Below are 18,733 nucleotides of genomic sequence, written 5' to 3' on the forward strand. Positions count from 1 at the left end.
CGGGCGGGCGCCCGTTACCTTCGGGGACGGCCCTGGGAGCCGCTGACCCAGCGGGCGCGGTTCTGGAGACATTTGTAACCGTCGAGCCGTTGGGGGTCCGGAGCGCTGTGAGCGCCCAGCGCTGGGAGGTCCGACTGAGCTTTGGCCGCCCGGGGCGGGGATGCCGCGCCACCGCGCGATCGCGGCGGGAGAGCAACTGGTGCGGGGCCCGGGTAGTTTCCCTGGTGGTTCTCATTCATTAGCCTCCCATTCCCTCGGGGCAAACGGGCAAATAGTGACACGCTCATTTCACCGGTGGGGGGAGTGAGGCTCGACGCGGGGACCCAGGGGGTCGCGCCTGGACATCGGCTTCTCTGGCCGCCGCAGCTCCCACGCGCCCTGGATTCACCGCTCGGTGTTTCCTCGGTGTCGGGGCACGTGTGTTATTCTCTTTGATATAGGTTTGTAATTGGTTGCCTGGGATAGTGCACTGAGGATGCCAAAAGGCTGCACCTAGAGGATGCGCCTAGAGGGTGTCTGGCTTCTGTTTTTAACTCCCTGGTTTCAAAGACAGTTTTGAAGTCTGAGTTTTTAACTGTAAGTTCTTTGCTTTCTTAAAGTTTTATTTTCAGAACATCAGCGCCTTCAGAGTAATTGAGCGCTACAAATCCAGGCTAATTCCACTACTGCTGAAATGAAGGCATTGGAGTGGATTTCCAGAGTCCCCACCAGCTTGAGAACACATTAATAGAATAATACTCTCCCGGAGTACCAAGTGTTTGTGTGTTTTGAATGATGCCTCCCTCAGGGCCTCTAAGGCCAGCCCGGCAATAGGGCATCTTTCTCCCTCCCATGGACTCCTCTCTTTGCTAGCACCTTAGCAGGGCTTGCTCCTGTGGTATGGCAGATTGGGTAATCAACTCACATTGAGAGAACCCGTTAACTATTCTCTGACCCTTTACAGATAACAATTAGGTGGTGGTTTTATCTCTGGTTATGATACAGTGCTTTTAGAGTGTTATTTTTAAGTACATTTTTGTCAATACCTGTTTATGAGATAAGGCTTTGCTTGTCATTGAAGTGATGATAAAACGGAGACACAGAAAGCAGAATAAATTATTAGGCACTATATCCTATTCCATCACCGAGTCTTCAGAATCTTCACTTCCTGAAACACAGCTGGTGGTGAAATGAAATGTCTCAAAAAAGTTTTGAATCATGAAGTAGTTTTGTGCTGAAGAATTAATTGATAATTTAATTTTGAAAATTCAAACCCAGATTTTCTGGTTCGAAGTGGTAACTAACTGGCTTTTATAAATAATGCTAAAGTTTTTAAATGGTGTTTTGTAGTTTAAAAAGTAATCAGGGTGTGTGGTTTTATATACTCATTCTAGGTTGAGGATTTGAATCTTTTATATTTTTATACTGTAAGGCCAAAAGGATTAAAAAAAATAAAAACTTTTTTTATTCCAATATCAATAAGAAGTAAATCTAAAAGAAAACCCGACTTATTGCCAATACTGTTTTATAGTTTTATTTACTTTTCCAAAACGTATTTAATAAAATGCTTTCCACTATGGGAGTGAGATGGACTTTTGTTTTCATTGGCCTACTGAGGTGACAGTAAAAACGGCAGACCAAAGCTTTATTTAAAACAAAACAAAACAAAACAAGGACTTTTACAAGGATTGTCAGCCAACTGGCAATACTTTTGAAAAGCTCATGTAAATGAACTGTTTGTTGATAATTTGATCTAAATTCTGAATCATATTATTCTGAAATTTTTATTTAAACTGCTGAACAACAAACTATGAAATGTTTTTTTGAGTAAATTTCTCAATTGTCAGTGTAATTGTTAAAAATGTAGTTATTTTATATTTCATTTCTTCTAGGTAGAGTATTATGAATTGCATACCGAAATTGATTTTTATAGACAATATGTTATTCTCTGAGAGCTTTTAGAATACGAAAGTTCATTTCTTGAGGTTATAGATTATAAAAGTGACTTACTATGGAACCTATTTGGTTTTCAGTTAAGAAGAGTCATTAACACACTGCATTATAGACTAGGGAAGGTTTTAAAAGCAGAAGCAGGAGGCACTGATAATGCTTCCGATATGCATAATTCCAAAGTACATTCGTATTTGATTTTAGAGTGACTCTTTAAGAACACACTTGCATATGAGCACAAACCACACACAAACATCTAATTTTGACCTTTGCAAACTGCAGCTCAACAGCTGGTAGGAAAGGAGAAGGGGTGTGGCGTAGCTTGAAGCAGATGGATACCTGAACATGAATTTGTTTTTTTAAGGTAATGCATTAATATTGCATAGATAGTGAATATATAGAGTGAGCAATTTCATGGTATAAAAATAAAGCCAAAATAGGGAAGAATTTTATTTCAAAGAGATTATCTGTTAAAAAAAAAAAAAGAAAAGACAAATAAGATGCACTTTTTTAAGTTGGGCATGGCCTGGGACAGGTGTGCATTATATCGCTCTTGGGCCTAGGTTTCACAGAGGTGTGATTTCTTGGTCAGTCTTTTGTGGGGGACACTTGAGTTTTTCCATAATTATAAATAAAAACAAACTTCTCAAGCTTTGTGATTTTCATAGCAAACCTACAGACATCCCCAACAACCTGGTAGTTTTAAGTATTTCTCCTGATTGTTTCTATGCCTCAATATACCAGTTAATAAAGACAAACTGCAGCAGAACTGCCAGGTAACTTTCTGAATTTACTCAGAAGTGCACCTGCCCATAAAGATAATCGCTAAGATGATTGCCAGTGTCTCAAGTTAGTGAATTTTAAATGTATATGTCAGTTTATCAGATAAAATGAGAAGTGGGACCTACATATAGTCAAATTTGCTGTGTTCTCAATCCAAGTACAGATTCATATAGTTTGTCATATATTATTTTCCAGCACTCATGTATTATTGGATGCCCTGTACCAAGCACTGTTCATGCCCTGGAGGAATTAGCTCACTTTGTACAACAGATTTGTCCTTTAAAAAGTGTGCACACTGAAGCTTTGTAAGCCAGGTATTTAAAAATGCGTTAGATAAAGAATCTTTTTGTAAAACAAGTAATCAGTAAATTTTGTGTAAAACCAGATTCTTGTTTGGCCTTGCTTTAAACAGAGGTTTATAGCCATTATTCATTCAAGAAATTGTTTAACAAATGTTTTTGATGCAGATATCTATTGAACATCCGCAGCATGCCAGGTGCTATTTGAGGAGGAATTGGAGATTTGGCAATGGACAAGGCAGACTGGTGTCTTTGGTTTTTTTTTTTTTTTGGAGCTCGAATTCTAGATTAGAGAGACAGTGAAGAAACAAGCAAATAGGCAAATAGCAAGGTAATTGAAGAAAAGTAAATGAGGTGGTTTGGTAGAGAGTGCCTGGGAGCTGGGGTGACAAGTAGGTGGCATTTTATTTGAATGGTAAGTAGGCGCTAAATCTGTTCAAGGCAGAGGGACCAAGGCCTGGAGGTGCCACCAGCTGGCCCAGTTGAAGAACCAGGGAGAAGGCAGGTGGGAATGGATTGCAGTGAGCTGGTGCTGAGAGGAGGTGGGCCCTTTGTCCAGGAGGGGTAATCTGGGCCTGGCTGTTTAGGGCTCTGTAGACACAGTGAGAGTTTGGATTTGCTTTAAAGTGCAGTGGAAGCCATTAGAAGGCATGAACAAGCAAAGCTGGTATATGCATGGAGGTGAAAGCTGAGGGGACCACTCAATCTATTGTGGTTCGGGCAGTAAGTGATGGTTGTAGCTTGAACTTGGGAAGTAAGGAGGGAGCACCAGTGGATATGTAATTGTTCTTTATCTTCCGAAATGGTGTGACCCTGTAGCTTTGCTACCTTGTTTGTCTGAGGTTGATGCAAATCACCAGTTAACTAATTGCTTCTTCTATGTTAAGTCCCAAGTACGGTGTGTCCTCTGGTCAGCTGCCTCTAACCACAGCTTTCAGGCACAGCTGTGCCAGGACACTGGGTTTATTTATTTACCTTTGAGGTTTTCTGCAGACTGGATCAGCCCGCCTTGGGTGCATCAGATCAGTTGGACTTGCCTTTCTGTTTACTAGCACACAGCAGCCTTCGCGAAAGGTACGACTCTGTAGTTGGGATTCAGGCAGCAGTTCTGCTGTTGTGCTTATAGTCAGTCCTATGTTGGTGTGTCCTAGGTTAATGAGATGGATTATGTAAAATACTTATATTAAACGTTTTTCTTCTGTAAACACATTACTTTTAATTATTGGATGTTTGAGTTTAATAGAGAGAGTAGAACTTGTTGTCATAGTCAAACTAGCCCTTGAATTTGAAAAATTTGCTCTGCTAAGCAAAGCTAGTGTTGCCCTGAACAAGATTTCAGCAGAGCTCCTGTGGGGTAGTGGCAGTAGCTTCTCTGGGCTTTGGGAGCTGTAATTGCTCAGAGTGACAATAATTTGGGCCCAGGTTGGTTTAACTGAGAGAACAGAGAAAAATAGGGATAGAAACTCCACCTAATCCACGACAGAGCACTTAGCCCAGAGCAGATATAGTGAGAAAAAAAGCAAGTAATAGTTGGTTCCCCAAATTCCCTAAACTGTCTTCTCCAGTATGTGCCTCTGCCCTGCTTTTCCATTTCTGACTATCTAAACTCTTCTCATCTTTTACCCTTTCCCTGAAGCATTTCTGATGACTCATTCATTCATTCATTCATTCATTTGGTGAATTGTACTAAATAGGGTAGGAAATAACCCTTAAGATGTGTATCCCTGGTCCCGTGGGAGCTCCTTCTTCAGGGGAGGTTAGACCACTGGCCTACTGAGCCGTGGCATTGCAGAACAGGGAGTAACTCCCACCCCCACTGGAAGCTGGCTGAGGAGCAGTTAGCCAGGGAAGAGCAGTGGGCAGCAGGCAGTTGTAATAGCATGTAAAAAGACCTGGAGGCATGTTGGAAGAACCTCAGTCAGAGGCTGTTGATCAGGCTGCTGTAGGGAGTAGCAGAGGATGAGACTAGACAAGTGAGGGGGGGCCAGGACACACATGGCATACAGAACCGGTCAGAGGAACTGGCGTTTGATCCTGGGGACCCCCACAGGGACCAAAGCTGATCTTTCTCCACTCTCATTGCCACATAGTCCCTTCTGTGTGAGGCCTTGAGTTGTAGTTATTTGAATATTTTATCTCCTCTTGTAGCCTGTAAACTCTTTGAAAACAGGGGTGGTGTTGTGTTATATGCCAGTATACACAAATCACTTGGGCATCTTGTTCAAATGTGGTTTTGCTTTAGTAGGTCTGGGATGGAACCCAAGATTCTACATTTGCAACAAGCACCATGGCAATGCTGATGCTGCTGGTCTGGGGACCACGCTTTGAGCAGCAAGGTTCTCAGTGTATGTATTTTCTGTTATACCTACCATTCGACATGGATGCTGCTTATATTTTGGGGAACAATTGCCATGATTTCAGATTAATTCTTTGTATCTTCTGGGAGGGTAATAGTGGAAATAAATGAAATAAAACTTAAAACCTTAAAATCAGTAATAACTTTGAAATCGACTATCTGGGAAACAAGAGTGGAAGGAAAACTTTGCACTGCGTACACACACATTTTTTAAAAATATCGAACCTTTTACATACTGACTATTCAGTTTATTGAATTAAAAAAGTATTTTGGCCTTTCCTCTTTTCCAATACATTTAACTTTAGCCCAAATACCATTAGGATATTATAATAGACTAGGAATCAGATTATTATTAAAAAAAAAAAAACTCAAATTGCCCCCATGTTCTTATTTGTAAATAGAGTTTTTAAAAGAGCAGTTATAGGTTTCATAGGAAAATTGAGCAGAAGCTTCAGAGATTTCCCATAGACCCCCTGTCCCTACACATGCACAGCCTCCTCCATCGTCAACACCCCCAACCAGTGTGGTACATTTGTGCCAGTGGGTGAATCTACATTGACATGTTGTCATCACCTAATATCCATAGTGTATACTGTGGTTCTTGGTGGTGCACATTCTGTACGTATGGACAAACGTATAATGACACGTATCAGCAGTGTCATACAGAATAGTTTTCTTGCCCTAAAAATCCTCTGTGCCCTGCCTGTTGTCCCTTCCTCCACCTCATCCCCTGGCAACCACTTTATAATTTTGCCTATAAAGTATAATCATAAAGTATATGTCTTTTTTTCAGATTGGCTACTTTCACTTAGTAATGTACATTTAAATTTCTCCGGTCTTTTCATGGCTCGATTGCTTACTGTTTAGTGCTGAATAATATTCCATTGTTCAGATGTACCAAGTTTATCTGTCCGTCTATAGAAGAACATCTTGGTTCCTTCCAAGTTTTGGCAATTATGGGTAAAGCTGCTATAAATACCTTATGTGCAGGTTTTCCTGTGGATACAAGTTTTCAACCCTTTTAGGTAAATATCAAGGAGCGTAGTTGCTGTATCATATATTAAGAATGTTTAGTTTTGTAAAAAGCTACCAAAGTGTCTGCCAGAGCGGCTATACCATTTTGCTTCCTAGCTGTAATGAATGAGAGCGTCTGTCGCTCCACATCCTCACCAGTGTTTGGTGTTGTCACTGGTCCAGGTTGTGGCCATTCTAATAGTTGTGTAATAATATCTCATTGTTGATTTAATTTGCATTTCCCTGATGATATATAATGTGGAGACTCCCCTCCCACCCTTTCTTTTGTTGTTAAGGGGTAGAAATAATAAATTACTTCTTTTAAATTTTATCTCATAATACACAGTGGTTTTCAGGAACATCCATAGAACAGAACATTTATAAAATAAAACTTTATATGGCTTATTCGTGAATCTAATCTTAAGAATCCCTAATTTTTCCATTATATCTATTATCTCAGAATTTGCTATTGGAAGAGTGATGAACCAGCAGTGTTTTACATTTGTTAGATTTATAAGACAGGCATAAATCTATTTGCCTTAAGAAAGGCATAATGGAAGAAGACGTTCCTTAGTTCATGCACTTTGGTACTTTTTTTGCAAATTATTTTTATATTTGTCATGTGTTATAATGGGATTAAACTCGGGCTTTTTTCACTTTGAGGTTTGCTAAGTTAACTTTGCTGAGCCTGTTTGCTCATCTATAAAATTAACTTCGTAATGTATTCTGTACTTATTTTTAAAAATTGATCCCGTTTTTAAAATTGAATAATGTCAAAGTATGCTTGGAAAATTGCAAAGAATATGAGTAAGTGTAAACTGTTTAAAACATGGTTGAGTTTGCAGTTAAAGTCAGTGGCTTTTGTGCACGTGCAGTGTTGGGCATTGTGACTCCAGAGTAGGACATGCCCAGCCTCTGAGTAGCTTATAGTCTAGTAGGGAGAGGGACACCTAGGAAGATAATTTAATTTAATGTGATAATACAGATGCATGCCGAGGGAATCACTCAGCTGGGGCTTCTGAGGAGACTTGGAGGAGATGAAGTCTGAGCTGAGTCTTTAAAAGAAAGATGACTGAGTTGTAGGTCATTGATGTGGTGGATTATGTCGATTGTGAAAAAGAATAGTTAGGAAATATTAGGGGTAGTTTTGCAGCACATTTCGGAATTATTCGGGGTTGCTTTTTAACTCCGCCTAGTTTTTGAGACCAGTGATTTTTAACCTTGGGGAAGGCACATCAGGTTAAATAAATTGCTCTGATAGAGGGAGTCAGAGTTAAGAAGGGCCCTTTCTTTTATCCCAGCACACACTAGAGTGTGCACACTCATCAGTAATTGTGGTTAAACTGGTGGCAGTCATTCTGACGAACCAGAATGTAACTTGAGTGTAATTCCATTGGTTCTTTTCTACATGAGGAAACCGAGACCCAGAGCTTAATGCGAACGAAGTAACTTGAACAAGGTAACACAGCTGCTTTGTGGCAGAATTTATATCCACGTTCTTGGAGCCCTGGGTTTTGCACGCCTTGTGTCTCTAAGTGTTTTACTACAATCAAAAGTTTGCATGTCTATCAAACCATATATCGTATTTCAGAATACTTTATTTAACCATCTGTGTGTATACACTTGCCCTTCAGAGTAGATCAAGGTGCCTGCAAGGAAGAAGACAAAGAAAGGAAGCACGAAGTTGAACATCTGTTAGGTTGGGGTGGGTGGAAATCTTCTGACATGTGAAGATGTCATAAATGCCCAAGAACATGGGAGGCCTCGCTAGCTGTATGAACTGTGTGCAGGATGAAACCAGGACTTGAGTATCTGAAGAGAGTGGAGTTGCCAGAGTCCAGTGTGCTAATGTAGGTCTTAGTATTGGGCTGCAGTGACCTGCTGATTTATTTCACTTAGTGCTTCTCATTTCCAGGAGGGCATCCTGTGAGAGACGGGGTTGGTGTGTATATACTTATCTCTTCTCTTCTAATACGGAAGATTGAGTTTGCTCAGAAAACCACCACCTGCAAAGCAGATTTAACAGGAGGCAAGATTACATTATCATTAATATAACCATGGAAAGGAAGAGAATATTAAATTTTTGAGCATTTAATATGTGCCAGCCATTGTGTTGGGAGTAGTCAACTTCTAAATAATGGTGGAAACAGTGGTATTATTCCTGCTTCCTTTTTTTTTTTTTTTTTTTTTTTTTTTGGAAAAAGTAGATGAGGAAACAAGTTCAGAGAGGTTAGGTAATTTTTAGCTATTAAGATTAAAGCTCAAATTGTCTGGCTCTAAATTCATGTTTTATCTATTGTACCTATGCCATCTTTGTAATCAAGGGGTTTCAGCACAGGTTCAGGATGGGGAACAAGAGTGGTCAGAACTTCGAAAAATATCTTGTCTCACAGAGAAACTTTCACTTAGCAAGAGGCATAAAATGTTCAGCTAACCTGCTTTTAAAAAGAGGTATAAGATTGAAGCTATACAAGATGTGGAACTAATATTTAAATCCATAAATTTCATAATGTTCTCCATTATGGAGGGAAGAAAAGAGAAAATAAGAGGAAAAGTCACTCTTAGGAAATAGGTCAAGGTCAGGGGGAGGAAAAGTCACTGTTGAAAATAGGTCAAGGTCAGGGGGAGGTTAGGGACGATTAAATGATAGATGGAAAGAGGTCAGTTTCAAGGTGACCATAAGCCTGAGGTTTGTTTTCTTTTTGACTTGAGTTGTGGGCTTTAGAGAGTTATCACTTATCTGATATTCTTTTTAAAGCACCATAGAATCATGTTGTGTAGTTATTCAGCTTCTATGGAAACTTTTTTGAAGACTGTGTTCCAAATAGGCTTCCCAGAGAACCCTATTGCAGCGGACTTTTTCTCCAGCTTGTGATAGTACACCAGACAGGAAGTTAAAGGCTTGGCCTGGAGGCCCAGGTTTGCCCTGAATTTGCTGTTTAACCTTGGCCGGATGCCATGGGAATGATGACCATTGCCCTGCTGCCCATCAGGTAGCCAGCCCTGCTTGGGTGTCACATGAGATGATACGAGTGAATATAAACTGGGTATAGTCATATATGTCCAGTAACTTTTTTGACTCATACTCAAGTTAGACTTCCCTGGACCTCAGTCCTTCGTCTGTCAAATGAGGACGTTGTTTTGAATTATCGTATGATTCTTTTTCAATTTGGAATCTATGTCTGTATTACTGCACGTCAGGCAAATCATCATAGATTATCTACCTCTGATAAGGAAGAGAGGATACTGGAGTCACTGGCCGGGGACAGATCCCCTCTCCACCTGTTACCCACGGAGATAAGATCTCCAACATGTTACTCCTTTCTAAGCATAAATGTGTTCATCCACTAAATAGAGATTTATCCATATAACATCGAAAAATACCTGGCCCAGATTAAGCACTTAATAAGGATGAGTCATCACCATCATTGCTGCCATCATCATCATCATCATCATCATCATCATCATGGAGAATACCTTTACAGTTACTTAGTTCTGGTCTCTTTTTTTTAAGGATGAGATGAGGTGGCTTTCTCAAAGTCATAGCTAAGATTAATGTGTTCTCTTAGTCCAGAGCTCTTTGCATCACCCGATAACTCACTATGATATTTCGATTCTTTCTGTTGTTCCGTTATATTCTGCATGAATAAAGCACAAGCCCCGGTTTAGAAGCACAGAGCAAAAACAAAATGCTTTTGTCAGGCCACAAGTAATTTAGATCAGATAAGGGGAAAATGATGCAGACAGAATTATGCTGGCCTATGACACCAGCAGCCTTTGTAATCTGGCCCAAGGCCACAACTCTGCCTTGATTTTCCCTTCCCTAATATAGAGGTAGGGAGTGGCTGCTCAACCATTTCTGCGTCCTTTTCATCTCTCAAAATGCTGTGAAGAATTTCTTCACTTCTAGGACTGTGAAAGTCTAGGAGATAGTGTGCCAACCAAATATGTAGATTCTCCAATTTTGGAAACCTTTAAAAATAGGAAGGAAGTTTATTTGTTTAGCTGAGTGCATAATTGTAGGCCTGCCGAAGGCAGAAAATCAGCCAAATGGTATTTTTCGGAAGTTATTTTTACAGGGTGGACCAAAAGGAAATCAGTCATTAGGTGAAAATAAACTATGAGATCTTTGAAACAATATTTGCTTAGAGACATGTGCACAGGTCTATTGTGATGGCCTCTATTGTGTCAGGCTTATTTTTTTCATACACGCAAGTTTCCAAAATTAAAATATTAGAGATTTAATTGTAAAATTTGACTTCAGAAACACAAACCGAAAGCCTGCTGATAAGTAATGAGTTTGTGGCCTTTTGTACACTGATTATTAATAAATCAATTGTATAATGAACATAAAATAGTGCTAATACTTTTACTATGGCCACAACCCTCTTATGGTTCCAGAAAGAGCCATATTACTGAGCTTCTAGGTGAGTAGAAGGGATTCTGTTCCCATATTTGAAAATATCTGAAGGTAATACATAGGAATTTATATTACACTGGAGTTTCAATAAAGACAGCCCCTTGAGTCTCTACCACTCAATATTGGTGTAGTTGAGAAAGCATTACCAAGGTTTGACTTTGTCAGTTCTCTACTGTTTGAACTAGCCAAGATTGTGTTCACTGGATTTTTCTCCCCAGGAAAGTTCCTCAATGTGTTGAACCACCAGAGTATACAACTAATTTTACATTAGTTTTTGTTTGTTTGTTTTGTTTTGTTTTGTTTTGTTTCGCAGTTGCCACACTAAGTGTAGTCCTGGGATCTTTCCAGGCATCTTGGCCGAGAAATCCATCTTCTCCTACAAATTCAATGTCAATCACAATACATTAATAGCTTGTCTTCCCTGTGCCAGGCACTTGCGACACAGAATAATTCCTGTCCTCATGGAGGGAAAGGGTGTTCTAAGGTGCTTACACAGTAGTCCTCCAATTAAAGAGGGCTGAGGGAAATGTAAAGCCTCTGAGTAGCCTTTTGATACAGAGAGGTAATCATTTTCCAAGTGCAATAAATACCACTTGATAATCCGACTGTTGATTTAAATCAGCATGCATAGTCAGGACTGATTGTATCATCCTTCTAAAAAATATTGCTTTCATTTTGGGATCTAGTGATGTAATTTGGATATGGGTATCAAGAAAAGTCTGTGGGGTCCTGGAGCATCTCTCTCTGCAAATTTTGGGGGCTCTTTAGATCTCTCTAACAATTTTTTGCTTTAATCCTGATTGAATAAGCAGGGGCAGTGGAGCTATCTGGCCCCGTCTGTGGGGGAGAGGGTAGCTCTGCTCTCAGGCCCTTGCTGCAGACCTTAGGGTGAGCACCAAAGCCGTCACACGCACATCATGTCTGCAGTCAAACTTGAAAGTGCAAGCCCAGTAGACCTTGTGAGTCTAAGAGAAAACCCCCAAAGTCACTGAAAATGTGGGTGCTGGCTGCTGTTTCTTTAGTTTTGTTTTGTTTTGTTTTGTTTTAAATGTAGTGGGCTTTTGGGTTTTAGTCTTATAAGGAAATTTAAAACCAAAGACTATATTTCATCCCAGTTACAAGCAAACCATGGGGACCTGGTGTGGTCTAGAAAAAGAGCCCAGAATGGGAGCTCTGGTCCATCTAGCCTGGCTCCGTGACCGGATGCCAATTGTTCCAACCCTCCGAGGCTTGGTTTCCTGATCAAATGAATAGGTTGAATGAGTGGTCCGAGGGTCCCTTCCAGGGATCGAGAAAGAGTTCTGGACGTCAGCTGGGGTGTCACGTTGTGGTGGGGATGGGAGAGGGCCCTACTAGGTTTGTGAGCCGTAGGCGTAGGCTGTCTGAGTGTTAGAAGATAAGGCTGTCCAGGGAGAGTGGGATGGGTAGGTAGATATGCTGAGAGAGGCCAGGGGCAGGGCTGCAGGTCTCGGGGTCTTGCTGTGGCTGAATTAAGTACGGGCCAGTGCTTGAGGTTTTGGACTCATCGTGAGAGAATATATACTCTGCTGGCTGAGGGAAAGGTGAAGTTACCTGGAAGGCAGTTGGGAGACAAGGAGGTCAGGAGAGAAGCCTGTTTTAGGGCAAAGAGAATGAGCTTGATTTGGATATTTTAAGGTCAAGGTGCCTGAAGTCTGAGTGGTTCTTAAGTTGGTGATTGGAAATTTGAGTCATTTAGGAAAGAATTCAAAACTAAAGATACAGGTTAAGAAATTCTCTTTGCCTTCGGGGAGTAGACGAGATCCCTGGAAAGAGAAGAGTAGAGTGAAAAAGCAGAATACTGGAAAACGTCTTCCCTGAGATGTCTATGAAATGACTGCACTTTACCAAATGTGTTCTAAAGGAGGTCAATATTGGTAATAAGGATTCCGTACCCCATTCCTCCCCTTAGGGGTAAATCACAGTGTAAATCAAAGTGAAGTCTCACTGTTGGACATGGCAGGATTCAGAGACTACAGTTCCCACTTGGTAGGTGGAATTCTTGTTCCTTGATTGTAGACTTAATTGAGGGTAGATTTGAATCGAGTTTTGGCAAGTCACTGAACTTCTCGGACCCGTGCTGGCCATTCCCTTGCTGTGGGAGAAACAGCAGAACTTTGCCTATGTTCCCAGTGGCAGATCTTGGCTGGTGCAGCCAGTTTTTATCTCTTATCAGCTTTGGTTTCGGTGTTGGTTCTCTAGGAATGTTCCCGACTGTATAATATCTGGTCTCGTGAGGATGAAGCCGGCCACCTCACCCTTTCAAGCATGCACACACACGTAGAGGAGCCTGCGGGGCAGGGAGCGAAGGGACTGTGTCGGCCACCTGCCGCAGGTTCTCATGCCTGTCCGCGCACAGAGCGCTAGGCTCGGGGACGCAAGTCTGACTTTGAGCACTGTGGCCGGGCTCCATCCATCTGGAGCTCGAACCTCGCAGAGCCCCTACCGTTTTACAAAGCTCCAGTTGCAAGGTTTTCTATATGGTAAGCAGAGATCCTCCTCACGTTGTCGCTCACCGCCTTTTCTTCCCTTCCCGTTTGTGAGAGCGCGCTAAGGCCTCTTCCCCGTGACAGATTTGCGAAGGCAGCCACTTGTGTCCTGTCTTCCCCTTCCCAAGCCGAAAGCCCGGAGCTCTGCCTCCTCCCCCCTCCACCCCATTCATGGACTTGCAGGCACCTTGTGACTTTCATTGCTGCTGCTTTTAAAGTTGCCCGATACTAAAAATGTAACTTCCCATGTGGCCAACGAGGTGGAAGGAGGCTGCCACCCCTCTCTTAACTTAAGGATGATGTTTCTCCTAATGCCGTACCACAGGCTTTTCGTTCCTTTTCATTCTTTTAGTATCCAGGTCATTTTGCTGGCTTATCCTGAGCTTACAGTCGACAAAATCCTTAAATCTTTTTCACATGAACTTTTGGCACAACTGGGTCTACCCCATGGGTACCTACCAGGCTGAGGTATATTTTTTGACTTTTTTTTTGTAACTTACATAATACTTTACATATATATATACCATGTTCCTGATGTTGAGATTTTTTACTTTTTGGTTTGTTTTTTTTCTTTCTATTAGCTTTTTTTTTTTTTTTTTAATAGTAGAATTTGAAGTGATTTGAAGAGTACTGCAGTTCCTTTCCTTCATTTACTCAGTGTGACACAGAGTAAATGGCCTCGGGGAAAGTGGTTGTGTGCTTGGACAAGATCAGATTTTCGTTCTTACATACCAGGAGCATAGGTGGGCAGGGGGGAGAGACATTTACACCCAGGGCCGGGCACTGGTTATGAATTCAGACTTGGTCACTTTGGTTCTACGTGCACTTTTATCCTGTTTAATTTTCATCTTACGTGTTTCTTTTATTTCCTTCATCTCTAAAAGCAGGAAGAAAGTATTTGCCACTTAATTCTGCTTTTGAGGTGGCATGTGCTAGGATACAATTTGAGTTTTATAAACATTTATCTAAGTTATCTAACATCTATCACTTCTGAGTAAGCCAAGGAGCAGCAAATAGTATTGTTACTGTTAAACTTGGTATTACATAAAGTATGAAATAAGTGGAAAATAGATTGGACCAGTTCTAACTAATATCCTATACTGGCCAAAGTTCAGATTTGCCTGTTGCTCAAGATTAAAGAAAAGGAATGACTACTTGGTGAGAATAGTTTATTTCCAGAAAAGGACTGAAATGAGAGAAAAGACCTGTTTCTATCACTGATCTAAATGAAGTTCAGGATTCTTGAACATGAGACAGGCTTTTTTTCAAGAGTGTAGTTACTGTAAGCGTAGATACTGTTTTAAAAGCTAGTGTGGCATATTTAAAAACTGTAAATGATTGATACACAGGTGACCATTGAACAGTGAGGGGTTAGGGGCAACAAACCCAAGGCAGTTGAAAATTTGCATATAATTTGTAACTCCCCAAAGACTTAAGTTGTGCCTTGGTATCCGGGTGGGTGTTGGTTCCAGGACCCTTGCAGGTACCAAAATCCGCGGATGCTCAAGTCCTCTCTATGAGATGGTGTAGGTCAGTACATATAGTCGGCCCTCCACATATACCGGCTTCTAACTGGGGATTGAAAGCAGGACAGTTATTTATTTTAGAAATCCACGTATAAGTGAACGTGCTCACCTCAAACCCATGCTGTTCAAGAGTCAACTATTTATCAGACAAGAATCCACTCTGGCAATCATGTATTAGTAAGCTTACATTTCTAACATTGGTTTGGAAATTACCATGGCTCTCACAAGTGTTGGTGACAGGGTTGTGTGTGTGCAGGTTGCATGCTGCACAAAGGCACCCAGCTGGTGGTGAAAGTAGGGGCTGAGATCCAGCCCACACTCGGCTTACCAAAGTCTGCCATTCCTGGGTCTGAGTCTGCCAGATGGAGGAGGACAGAGGTTTGGCTTTTAATAATTTGAACACAGGTATCATATATGCGAGGGGTAGCCCTATGCCATACGTGATTATGTGTTTTTAACAAATTAATATTGTTTTTGTCAACCCGATTCCATACTGTGTCCACAAATGTAATAATTTGAATGACACTTATTGTACTGCAATTCCTAGGAAGTGATAAGAGTACCTGTCTGATTAACAAGGCTAAACTCAAGTTTGAACTTGTCAGCTTCATAAAATAGACCAGTTCTTCCTATTATCACAGTTTTGTCTTAAACTACAAATTTTTGTCTTGAGTAAGTCCCTGTGCATGTAAAAGATAGTCATTTGAATATCACTTCTAGACTGCCATCTAAAGTTTTTAGTTTCTATAGATATTGAAGTTAATTTTTTAGATTGTTTCATGACTTAAAGGCTTTTGTTTGTTGTATAGTGAAGCATTTGGGAGCTTGTGTACATTGAAATTTATTAAAATTAATACTTTTTTCTCCAAATAACTTTTCCCTGGAAGGTCTTACTCTAATAATAGTAGACAGTAACCTCTAAAATTTCTTGAATTTTAAGAAAAATATACTGTTTAAAAATTAAAAATAACCTTTTTTTTAAGATTACAAAATCAACATATGAAATTATAGGGGAAAAAAACATACTAATGAGCAAAAATAACAAGACAGCACATTTTTGCCACGCAAGGACTAACACAGGTAGCCTCTTCCACATCTACCTTATCGTCAAGGGTGGCTTAAAATCGTATCTGTTTTGCTGAAAATAAGTTGAGGAAGTAACAGCTCTTCACACACACTTACCTTTTTATTTCAGGCTGTCAGAATTGTTGGCCACAATGCCAACGGGGACTGGGAGTCGGTGGTGAGGGGACTTGTTCCCTGAGCGCACCCGGTTCCACTGTCTGCACAGTTTCTGCTTTTTGTTCGGGGGTAAAGTACCCTTGAAAAGAGAGAGAATTCACATAAATAAATATTTAATTGTAATTTGTGTTCAGATTTCTGGATTTTTTGTTTTTTGTTTTTTTGTCTAAGTGAGTGGTTCTATCATCTAACTACTCTGCTTTTATATCCAATCAATTACCAATTCTTGCCAGTTTTACCTTCTGAGAAGTTCTTCATTTTAGCCTCTTCTCTCCATTTGTCTTACTTGCCTTAGTTGTGGTCGTCATTTCTTCCTCCTCAGTTGCTCATTTGTTCTTTATTCATTTCTGCAGTCGGAGTATGAGGAGTAGCACCAGGCATTGGGGTGACAAGGTGACTGCCTCTAGGGACTGATCGATCATCTAGTTGGGGTGGAAGGCAGATGACTAAGCCATTTCCACCCAGCATCCTCTTGTCCAGCAAACCTGTCCTGTATGTGACTGCCCTGCTGGAAGTGTAACGGGCCCGGCCTCACCTGTCTCAGTCTCAGGGTTTGCTGGGCCCGGAGTGCCTCCCTCTTCATCTCTGTTAACCAGCCTCTACTCCTTAAAGGCTCAGCCCTAGGGTCCCCTCATTGGGCAGGATTCTGTGACTCTTCTCCTCTCGTCCTGCCCACCCCCAAAAGTAGATGCCTCGCCTCTGTTCACCTGGTGAGCTGAGGCTCCTGTCGCTCCCATGGCCTCCTCCATCTCCAGGTGGTGCCACATTCATTACAGCCCCAATGCCCAGCATAGATCCAGATGGAAACGTCAGGTGGAAATCATGTTTTCTTGAGAGGGCTGGTGTAAGGATTCAGTGAGATGATCTGTGTAGAACATGCATCAGGCACGTAGTTGGCTTCGATAAGTGATGTTAGTGCCTGAGACACTATATTAACTACATTCAGGTGAATGTGTCAGAAGTTTAGCTTTTCCCCCCGACAGGGTATGTACATATGAAATATTGGTGTCACACTTTCTCTACCTGATATTGGGTAAGGTTAAAAAATAAAGCCATTTTGTTTGTTTCTTTCCTTTAACCTATTGAGTTTACCTACAGTACTTTGGTGTATTTTCAAGTACATACACTTAAGTTGAGGTGAATTAGTATTACATTATCCACTTTACACTTTAAGGTAGAGAAACAAAACTGCTGTTTATGTGCATCTCACATTAAAGTATGTGTGTTTAATAAACACTCTGACACGGGCCTGCAGGATCCACAGAAACGAATCAAACAGTATCCCATCCCCAGCCCCAAGTGTGGTGTTGGAGACAGAGTCAGTGCTGTGACCTGTATGACAACAGAAGGCCATAAACTTGAATGGGGAAAAATCTTACATATTCATCTTTACTAGTTTCTAAATGTTAATTTCATTTCAATTATGAGGATAGCCATCAAACCCAGAATCATTAACATCTCCTGCGATGGTGACATCAATAAATCAGTTCTTTTTTCATAGCATTGTAATTGTTACACATTTCTAAAAATACTGTGTATGCTCATCATAACTTTGAATTGCAGGAATTATTTGACTTTCCTCTAGATCTTGTTAAATATTGCAATAAATATATGTACTGTGTCATAATTATTTGGATAATTCTCTTTTAGTGTAACTAAGTTCTTTTGTGTTTCTTTGTGTTCTATTTTATGCATTTAAAAACCTTATTCTGAGAAGGGTCCCTGGGCTTCACCATGCGGCCAGATGGGTCTGTGACACAAAGAGTTTAGGGATCTCTGCATTTGAGAGAGAGCATGCCAGCATTTGCTTAGGGAGGACTGGCAGGAATGTGGGTATGTAATTAAAAGCTGAGATACCACTCTCACCTAAGACACCTGCTAATCCCATGTGGTTTTGCTTGTTGCCCCAACCCACAGCAGCACACAGTTTAGCACAATCTCAATCGCTCTTTTGGTCATGGTGTAATATATGCTTATCACACAGAAGAAAGAGTTAAACTACATTCTCTACAGCCTTTGAAAAAAATAGATTCAACGATTCACATCCCAAAATGTTTAAAATAAAAATAGCTTAGGCACTTAAAGGGGTCAGCCTTCAGCTGTCTAGGAAAATTTTATAATCCAAAAGGATTTAGTCCCAGTGTTTCTGGTTTACTATTTTTACAGCATTTGTTCCTTCTGCAAATATTTGTTGCATGCATACTATGCACAGGCATTGTGTCGGGGGATATTACAGATTCATCATCGTTCTCTTCTAAAGTCTACTTGAGGTGTTTCTCATCACTTAAAAATCTCGAAGTTGCCAAATTTTTATTATAAATCATAACCCTTCATACATTGAGCAAATTTAATTGTACTTGCTGTGTGCCAGGCACTGTTCTACGCATGTTGGGCTACATTACTGTGCAAAATAAATGGTAATTCCCCTCTCTGGGAGCTGGCAGCCGAGCATTTGGGTGTTCTGTGCTCCCAAGTTTATACGGCTGTCCTTAATGTACCATAAAAACTGCTCGCCACTCACAGATCTGTTGTCATTTGCGAGGTAGTGGTTTCCACACCATTCTGTGGGTCTTTGTGAATCCCCTGGGCTGGCAGAAGGAAGGGGAAGAGAACGTTCTGCCTTCTCAGCTCCGTTTTAATCAAGGTGCACCTACTCT

The 18,733-nt window shown here is 40.9% G+C and overlaps 1 protein-coding gene across 6 annotated transcripts in view; it reads left to right on the forward strand.

Annotated features, from left to right (window-relative positions):
• TBC1D1 (TBC1 domain family member 1) overlaps positions 1-18,733 on the forward strand; it is a 197,340-nt gene that overhangs the window by 63,534 nt on the left and 115,073 nt on the right. The window contains exon 1 of one of the 6 annotated variants that reach the window (XM_016140715.2): positions 8,591-13,302. The exons of the other annotated variants lie outside the window; for them this stretch is intronic. Coding sequence (XP_015996201.2) covers positions 13,300-13,302 — 3 coding nt within the window. The 5' untranslated portion in view covers positions 8,591-13,299. Of the gene's footprint in view, positions 1-8,590; positions 13,303-18,733 lie in introns of those variants that run through there. 6 annotated transcript variants of the gene reach the window in all.

Source organism: Rousettus aegyptiacus, unplaced genomic scaffold (genome assembly GCF_014176215.1).
Source record: "Rousettus aegyptiacus isolate mRouAeg1 unplaced genomic scaffold, mRouAeg1.p scaffold_m13_p_10, whole genome shotgun sequence".
Lineage (NCBI taxonomy): Eukaryota > Metazoa > Chordata > Mammalia > Chiroptera > Pteropodidae > Rousettus > Rousettus aegyptiacus.